This window comes from Gavialis gangeticus, unplaced genomic scaffold (genome assembly GCF_001723915.1).
Source record: "Gavialis gangeticus isolate Ggan-Ray unplaced genomic scaffold, GavGan_comp1, whole genome shotgun sequence".
Lineage (NCBI taxonomy): Eukaryota > Metazoa > Chordata > Crocodylia > Gavialidae > Gavialis > Gavialis gangeticus.
The window spans coordinates 30980653-30990491 of NW_017728995.1; the positions used below are offsets into that span (position 1 = coordinate 30980653).

Consider the following 9839-nt stretch of genomic DNA (forward strand, 5'->3'; position numbering starts at 1 on the left):
AGTAAGCTTGGACTCATGCAGGCTTATGCTATATATCTCTGATTTTGCTACTCTATAAGATGTAAATCTCCCCCCCCACCTGCTCTATCCTAAGACAGAGGAGAGGGCTATGTTTCAGTGGTGGGAGAGAGCGATTTCTGTCATCTAAAGTCGAGATTTCTTAAGGTTAGGAGATTTAAACACATATCTTCTATTTGTTTTCACAGAAGATACATGACATCTAAATCCCCTAGGTGAGAGGTGTCAAAGAGCCTCTCTATCCAGCCCACCAGGCTACCAGAGGGCACTGGAAGTTGAGCCCTTTGCCTCGCTGGGCATGACTATTGCTGGACCTTGCACTCCTGCCACCCCTGTCCCCACCAGGCCCTGCACTCCCAGCATTGCTGGACCATGCATTGCCCCCATCCCCATTGTCATTGGACCCTGTGCTACCCTTGCTCCTGCCAAACCCCACACAGCCACCAAGGAACCCCATGCTGGCTCTACCACCATGGTGGCCACTGCAGCAGCCCACATGTCCTGGGTTGAATCTGGACCTACATGGTCCAGATCTGGCCAAGAGCCCGAGGTGAGCTTGCCACCCCCGCCCCAGACTGCTTTGAAAATACTAAATATAGCATATCAAGCTCTTTGCAGTCCTTCTGGATGAAAGACACGACAGAGAAATCACTACTGGCTTTCATGGTATTTATCCTTTTTTAGGCTGCTTAAAATGCTGCAGCTAGTGATATGCCAGAAGTTAAACTGCACATTCATAACACTCTTTTCTGTTTCTTCCACTTGCTGCCTCTAGGTCTGACAACAGTTTGACTTCTGAAAACCCTTAAAGTTCTTCGCAGATTGGCTCCTTTCCCCATGTTCTCTACCTCTGCTAGCATTTAAGGTCCTCTGGCTGAGGTTTCTATGTCACCCTGCACACACAGGCTCGTGACCTGCTGGTCAGTAGGCACCTTTGGACTTTGTTCCCTTGTTGCTGGGGATCTTTCAGCTGATTTTGTACTGTCCAGTGTACCACATACGCGAGCCTGAATGTATCCCCTGGACTGTTATCTGGAGTACCATCCTAACAGAAGCACCGTCGCTCCATTGCAAAAACATCACAGCGTTCACAGCACCACACAGCCCACACTGGAGCTCAGCATTGAAGGTGTTAATGGCTTGCCTAAGTTTAAAACTGAGCTCTTCTGATGTAGCCTCTAGCTGGGATGCTTTTTCACACTGAAGCTTATTGACTTTTATTGCCAGGTGCCGAGTGATAGATACGTGGATCAGAAGGCATCCCCATAAATGGCCATTATACCCTTATCTGATAAATCTCAAGTTTGTAAATTAGCTTGGAGTTAGAGCTTCCATATTACATATTTACGTCCACAGACAGCCTTTCAAAACTATCCAAACCCAATTAAAACCACATTTAAAGATTAAATATGGCAGATAGGTAAAGCTAATAAGAAAAGATAAGTAAAGAAGTATTATTAAGGTGTAGCAAATGAAAGATATGTTCTGTGACAGCAAAGCCATGTCCTGAGCTTGGGGTCCTGGCTGTGTCAGCACACAACTCCACACAAACCTGCCCACAAAACTGGGTAGATAATGGGATGTATTTGGTAGCCATGCTGGTCTGAGCCAAAAAGAGATGCAAAACTCTAGAACTAGTAGATAACGGAGTAGTTAGCCCACACTGAGCTTCACATTGTACTAGCCAGCTTGCTAACAGTACCCCAGCAAGGTAGCTTAAAGCTGTGTAGATGTAACCCTAATGCCATTTTACTTCTGAATGAGAGCATTTATATGAGACTTTAATGCCTTTTAAGTTACATGGAAGTAACTTTATATTTTTAGTTCATTTAACATTCCTACACATCTTTGCATTGACCAACTGGTAGGTATTAGGTCAGATTTCCCCCCTCCCTCTATGCTGGAACAAGGTCTGTCTACTCTTAGCAGGGTGGTTTAGGCTTAAGAAGTCAGTATTGTGAGATCTGCTAAAAGCTGAGAGAGAATTTGGACTCATTTAAAATTAAATAATACAGATAAAATAGAAAATAGGAAGATTCATTGCAACAGGAGCATGTAAGATCTTTGTATACCTTGCATATGCATCTTTGCATAAACACACTGCTATAAAGGAGTGAATAGGGAGGTATGAGGAATGGGAATGTGGTTTGGGGGTCTGTTTTTGTTCTTCCAGTCACTAGGTTATAAATATTTGCAAGCTAGTGACTAAAGTATTTTAATACTAGGCACCTATCGGAATATATGTTAATGAACAATCAAGATACAGATAACTTGAAATGCATCCCTTTTGTGCAAACTTTTAAAGATCTTTCAACTGGCACTGTACATATATATATATATATTTCAATTTTCCCTTAAACCAGCTTTCCAGATGGCTCTAAGATCAGATATAGTTAGAAAACTCTACCTAACAAGAGAAAACAATTATGTTCCCCATTCCAGAAATACACAGGTCCTGATCTGTAAGGCAGAGAGTCAACAAATCCGTGGTTATTTGCATTAACAATAACCTTTGTGAAGCTAGTACATGATTTAGTTGTAATTTATTTTGGCTTATAATCTTCTATGCCGTTGCTTTTAACCTTTTTTAGACTCAAGGCATCCATCAAGAGATCCAAGGCACCCCCCTCCATAAATGCTGGCTCTTAGCTTCCACTCATTTTGTGACTATGGAAATATAATAGAGCAATTATTTAGTTACAAAGAACCCAGAAAGCCCACAACAGGTCAGAATGTTTCTGGCACTATGGATTCCTGTTGGAAATCCCTGGTTTGAACTCATAAATCATGTGCACACCTAACAATGCTAATATTGCACAGCTCCTACAATACCCTGGCTGAGAATTACTTTTCTAGACCAATTTGGTCATCAAACAACTGAGACTAGGCTTCCATTTGATAACAATAAAATTATAGCTACCCAGAGCCAAAGGGAGCCCTGCAATTAAGGCTAAGCTGAACCTTGATGCAAATTTTTAAAAAGCATCTATCAGAGTTCTTTCTTCTACGGAAAGAAAAAAAGGTCTTGAAAAACAAAAGTACATAAATTTCCATTTCAAACTGACCACCTCACCCTGGCCATTGCTACAACAGCACACAGAGTGGCCTACAGCTCTTTACACCACATGATGATTCAGTTGGTAAAGCACATCTTGGACAACTCCAAATCTAAACCCTGCTGTTGAGACTACTCAGCAGTGGGAACAAGGATTGGATGGGGCATTGAAAATTAACTCTCTCTCACTCCTGAAAATGACCTTAAGAGGTGCTCAACATCACTACAAAATAAAGGGCTCACCTTCCTGGAGGTCATCTCCTTGTCTCTGTACATCATGTCCTGAAGAAGAAATCTCAAAAAGGGCACGTGTCCAAAAGCTGATTTAACATCTCTCCCAATTATACAGTTGATCCAGTAAAAGAAACAGCAACAAACCCCTGCTTCTCGCATATCTCTTGGACCATCCTGGCTACAACAACACTCCAGCCCCCCTGCACATCACAAGAGAATAAAGCCAGGTTCACAGCATCCCTCAGAAACCCAAATGTCAGACAGAAGGAGATGGTGTCATCTCTGAACCAAAAGTTCCAGAGTTTTGCATTTCTTTTTGTCAGAGACACAGGGAAGGTTTCACCACGCTGTGCTTTCACAGCAGGCGTTAGGCAGTCATGGTTATAGAACCTCACATCCAATCAGAGGTGTGCCATGAAAAGGGATTTTTAAAACTTGCAAACACAGGGAACAATCTCAGGTAATCCAGGTTAGCTCCTGGCAGGCCCCTGCTGCACTACATCCAGTAATTTGGGAGCAGATAATAATTCAATTCGGGTTTTGTTTATAATTGGTTCACTGCACCTAGGAACAAAATGGTAGTGAGAGTTAATTGACATTCCTCCAAACATAGGCTTAAATATGGGGAAAGTGAGAGATGGAAATCAGTTTGCTGGTTTCAGTGTAGTCCCAGCAGACAGGTGCTCATCACCATCTCATTAATCTATGCGATGGAAACTGGATAACTGAAACCCACTTATCTCAGGTGTACAAGGCACTGCCAGGCAAAGGCCAGATCTTGTGAGAAGTGCAAGTCAATGGGAGTTGAGGGGGAACAGCACCTTCTGGAGGGGACCTTTGTAATATTCCTCTGCCTTTATAATGCAGCAAATATACACATTAATTTGAGATGGACGTTTAATTGTTATTGTGCAGTAAAATCAGTATAAAGGGGAGTTTTGTATTTCAGCAAGTCATTACAATTAGTGTCTCTGCAACCGATACGTACTTGTTCACTGGCATTTGTTCTCTTTTTTGCATTTGTCTGCTTTACCTTCTCCTTGTTGCACTCTACTTTTCCATAAAAACAACTTGAAAAAAAGTTAATACTTGTTTTCTTGCTTAAAAATAAAAAGCGGCAATGCTAAAGTAGAAGTCTGTTTGATTACTACTAGTGTATTAGAGAACAAAGGAGGGCCTTGAAGCCAGTGTCTGCATGACTTGAGGGATAGCTTCTTTGACCGAAGCTGCAGGAGGGAGGCTTTTCAAACTTTTAATGTCTTAGTACCTTGGTTTTAGGGGGAAACATGTTAGCTATTGACAATACCAAATTATATTGTAGGGAAAGACTGCTAGTTATCAGTATCATGGGCCTCTACACAACACACACATGGTTTATATATTCCTATTAGGCTTATGAAACATAATACCAGGACAACTGTAGCTTCTACCTGTCCCTTTGCATTACACATCCGGTGGGAAGTTCTTTAAAAATGAGTCTTTTTTTAACTCTCTGTACTAATATTTTTCCAGGAAATCTCCTACTGTTGCACTCCTACCAATATAGCAATCACAGGAATGTTAGCAGAGACAAAGCAAAAGAGGACAATCATAGAAACATAGAAAATTGGGGTTGGAAGAGATCTCAGGAGGTCACATCTAGTCCAACCCCCTGCTCAAAGCAGAACCAGCCCCAACTAGATCATCCCAGTAGTTTGATTAGTTAATAAAATACATATTGCTTATGTGCTGCCTGCACTAAGTCTCCCGCTTTTGGTATGTAGATAATTTCTCCATAAACAATATTGTAGATTTATTTAGTAGTGGTTAAAATGCCCCAATACCATGTTTTTAATTACTCAGGATCCAGGCTGCCTGACCTTTCTGATGTTTATTATCCTGATTCCTGTATGATGGGACTGATAGCCCCAAATCAAAAATCACATGTATGCTTATTGGCTTACTTCCCAATCATTAAGAAAGTTAATTAAAAAAGGGCATTCAATTTCAAAGTAACACAAGAGGTTGCAGTTGATCTCAATGAAACCTAGCAGTCTGCTGACACCACTTCTGCTGGTTTTTCTGATAGCTTGATTCCTGTTTTTAATTACTAAGGACATCAGCATGAAAAGAGGCCCTTTGTTGCTATCACAGCTCTCTTCATTCCTTACTTGAAGTTGTCAACCTTTGTTTATGACATCATTGAGTTAATTGCTGGGATGATTGTGATGCCATAAACACAACATAAGGACTTCAAATGAAGAAAACACAGCACTCCTCTTTTCATGCAAAGGTCACTGGCTGGTGGAATTTAAGAAAGAAGGCTCAGGAGGAAGAGACAAATAACATCTGAATAATCAGCACCAATATTTCTGAAAAGGTTAATCGGTTTCCTTTGTGATGCCAACAAACACTTACTTCTTCATCTTCCTCCTCCTCTTCATCATTTGACTCAACACTATCATCCAGAGGCTCTTCTGGAAAAAGAATAAAAAGCATCAGTGTACCCCACCAGTAACTCTACCTGCTGCTCTCCTCCCTGTAACATGGAATTATCTTCCCAGTATTTAGGGTACAATTTCTTTGAACAGCATCTCTTGAACTTTAGCCACTATTTTGAGGCCACATCACTTGCCACTATACAACATTTGTCACTAGGAGGGTAGTAAAGCACTGGAACAGGTTACCCAGAGGGGTGGTGGGATCTACATCCTTGGAAGTTTTTAAGACCCGGCTAAACAAAGCCTTGGCTGGGATGGTGTAGGTGGGGCTGGTCCTGCTTTGAGCAGGGGGTTACACCAGATCAGTGGTTCTCAACCTTTTTTGTACCAGGACCCGTTTGTAAGCATCAGTGGCCAGTCATGAGCCAGTAAATAGTTTAAGAAGAAAACAGCCCCCCTGCCCTGCCTGTGCCCCTCTCTCCCAACTTGCTCCCCCCTACCTCCAGTGTGTGGGGCAGGGGACATGGGGGGGGAAGGCAAGCAGCCCCTAGCAGGCTGGAGCTCTGCCAGCCTGCAAGGAAAAAGCCACTGTTTCCCACATTTTCCTCCTTTAAAGGATAATCCATTTTTAAAATTTATTTGCAACCCTTTCATATATTCTTGCGACCTATCTTTGGGTGGTGACCCATGGGCTGACAAACCCTGGACTAGATGTGACCTCCCGAGGTCCCCTCCAACCCTAATTTTCAGTCACCAAGACCAATTCACAGAACTCACTGGACTCTCTGACACAACCAGAAGCAGAAATACTCTGGAACGATCAGTCTCACTATTGCCCCTAACTAGTTCAAGCCTCCCATTTACAGTATGATAAGAGGAGAGCTTATACACAAAGAACTATATAATTTCTTTAATGTTTTTAATAGTTGCCCCACCTCTTCTACCCCACATCAGATGGCCAATAAAATATGAATGCATTGAGAGAGATATTTCTACAAAGCAAAAATACATTAATCTATTGCCCAGACTTATATACCGGAAACCTATACACTCAGAAATTTTACCATTACTATAGGCCGGCCAACAAAACATTTTATAGACTTGATCCATGTCGGGTGCATATACTTCATAGTGAAAACACAGTAGTTAAACACTATTTTGTTAATATGCGGGAGGATTTAACTTGACTTTTCCCTCCTTTTCCATTTTCACTTCTTCTCTAACACTCTCTCCAGGCACAGAGGCCAGAACTAGAGTTCATAAGTTCCACGTTCTTCTGGATTTGCTGTTTCTATGACTGTAGTGATTAGTACTGCCGGCCACTGTCTTGTGACAGGCACTCACTGTACAAACACAGAACAAAAAAAAATGGTCCCTGACCCATATCTAAATTGGCATAAGAAAAGATCACAGATGCCAGGGTTTTCCTTGTCTCTGACAGGTGCAAGACATGAGTGAACCCGAATCCCGTGTTGGTGACTGAGCAACTAATTAAATCGCCAGCTTACTTAAGCACCGTGCTTTTGCTTCAGATAGGACATGCCTGGACAGCCCCATCTGACCTCACCATGCATGTGGTTAGAAAGTTTTGGAACCTTGGTCTAAATTTCTCTTTTTGACATGCAAAAATACATTTTAAAACACATTTGACACCAATATCCTGAAGCTGACACTGATATCCTGAAGTTCTCTGTTTGAGCCCCAAAAGCCAATCATAGCATTGTCATTTTCTGTAAGTTCTCAAAGCCAGGTAAAAAACATGAGCTTTGTTATGGCTGTTGTGAAAGATTTATAGCTCGGATAATAGCTGCATCTGGTTCTCTGACCTGAATTGAGCTGTTTGATAATAAATTCAATCTGCCGGATCATCTCAGCATTTCCTTCCTTGATAAAGCATCGCAGAATTTCTTCCATACCCTGGACACATTGGAAAACATTGCCAGGTTAGTTTTTCTCTTGACAAGCCCCATACAGGGTGATGTTGTTGGATAAAATAATTGCTTTGTTGGGAAAGGTGTAGAGTGAAACCGCTGTGTCTAATAATAAATATTTCATTCAGTCCATAAACTACCCAGAGATGAAGATAGCTTGCTACTAGGCTCGAACACAAAACACTCCAGTAAAATAACACAAACAGTTTTCACAGCAGGTATTCCTGTTTTCTAAACATAATTATTAATGGCTTGTGAAGAACAGAGTTCTGTTCTGACAAGGTATGAAAAGAACTGTACACGCATCAGTGAAAATCCAAGAGGGCAGAAGTGGTGGACTTTCATTTTCTTATCTTGTCTACCCTTTCTGCACTAATACACAGGCTTGCTTTTGAGTCTGTCATTTTTTACTATCGGTTAGCTGTCCAACTCCCAACACAGCAAAGGGGAAGCTCATATGTTGGGCAGGGTAGATCATTTGGATGACAGCAATTGTGCCTGCAATTTATGAGCATGGAAGGAGAAGTTGGACGTAAAATAAAAAAAGTCCCTTTTTCACACCTCTATCATGGCACTCCCCACATGTCCTCCACAGCCCTGGCGGAGCCAGGATGAAAAGTTGTGTTGCTAGAAGGCATTAGCTAACACTTTTTAAATAAAATATTTGAAAAGCTTAATGCAGGCAAGGCCAGACAAGTCAAGGTCAGAGAAGGACCTAGACTTTCACTTTCCCAGTTCAAGCATGATGCACAGTCTATGCTATACCGCTACCTACACAATAGTGCTCAAACGTGCCAACATATTCTCAAATAATGTCTTTACATCCTCATCAAGACAAAACCCTGAACATCCTGACACCTTCACCCCAAAGGGTAGAAGACTAGCCAACTATTACCCCCCCACATATCTGCAAATATTTTTTTTGAGACACAAACCCACAAAATATAGGTGTATTAAAGGGAGATTTTCAAAGGCACAAGAAAATCAGTTATGTGCCTAAAGCCCACCAAGCTTGAAAACCTTCTCCAAATTGCCTTTTGCAGTCAGTCTCCAATAGGGTCTATTTCTGGAGAGCCTCACACAATTTGGGAAGATAGAAGGAAATTTAAAGTAATGCTTATTCCTGGTACCAACAACCCCTAGGCAGCACTTTTCAGCAGCTGATCTCACAGTGTTTTATCAGGAGGTCAGTATTATTATTCTGGCTTCACCTATGGGGCAACTGAAGCACAGAGAGGTGTTGAAATGATGCAGCAAAGGTCAGCCAGCAGGCTTATGACTGAACCAGGAACAGATCTCAGTCAAGTGCTCCATCCACTGTGCAACTGCTGAGCTCTCATTAACCGACGGGGGACTGCAATTCTCCTGGAGGACTCTTCTAAGTAATAAAGGACACAAAAGCTAGCTATTTTTAAACCAAACATTTAAACCTCCAAAAAGCAGTCTTCAGACATACCTTTTTGAATAGACCTAGTAAGAAGAGATTTACAGGAAAGAATACGGGCAAGCCAGGTTTACATTTAAATGGAATTCACACAATAAAATGGACAATGAGAGCAAATACAAATTAGGACCGACACAAGCCTCTGGCTGCTGCCCTGCTACAGCGTATTTTTATCTCCCCAAAAAGACAAAGACTGTTCTGCAGGAGATCATTCATCACCTCAGTTCTTCCTCAGCACGAGTTACAGGGATAGCAAGTTTGCTCTTTCCTTATATCCAACAGCTCCATTTTGGCTACACTTTATCAGAGATGGCTGTACTGGATGAAGTGGGGTTCATCCAGGCTGTCCTAAAGCCTCAGCAGCTGTTAAGACAAGACAATAAGCGAACTCGGCCGTGGTATAAGTGGACACTGACTTCAACAGGAGTTAAACTGGCTGGAACCACAGCAGAATCTGGTCCAATATCTCCCCCAAATAAAGATGATGTACTTTGTGGCACAAGCCATAGTATAACAGTACTTTTAACAATACCTGCTATAATTAAATATGGAGCAGGGTTTGGAGAAGTAAAACACAAATGTCAAATAAGATCTTAGACTCAACTAATAGTTTTGCTCCTTGGGCCCACACTGTTCAACATCTTCATCAGTGACTTGGACGAGGGGGTAAAAAGCACCCTGTTCAAATCTGCTGATGACACTAAGATGTGGTGGGACATGGGCACACTAGAAGGAAG

The 9839-nt window shown here is 41.8% G+C and overlaps 1 protein-coding gene across 1 annotated transcript in view; it reads right to left on the reverse strand.

Moving 5' to 3' along the window:
* The window catches only part of ARMC9 (armadillo repeat containing 9), a 128192-nt gene that overhangs the window by 27637 nt on the left and 90716 nt on the right, over positions 1 to 9839 (reverse strand). Inside the window, exons 18-19 of the mRNA XM_019503435.1 lie at positions 7554 to 7644; positions 5705 to 5763 (exon numbers count right to left, since the gene is read on the reverse strand). Coding sequence (XP_019358980.1) covers positions 5705 to 5763; positions 7554 to 7644 — 150 coding nt within the window. The remainder of the gene's footprint in view (positions 1 to 5704; positions 5764 to 7553; positions 7645 to 9839) is intronic.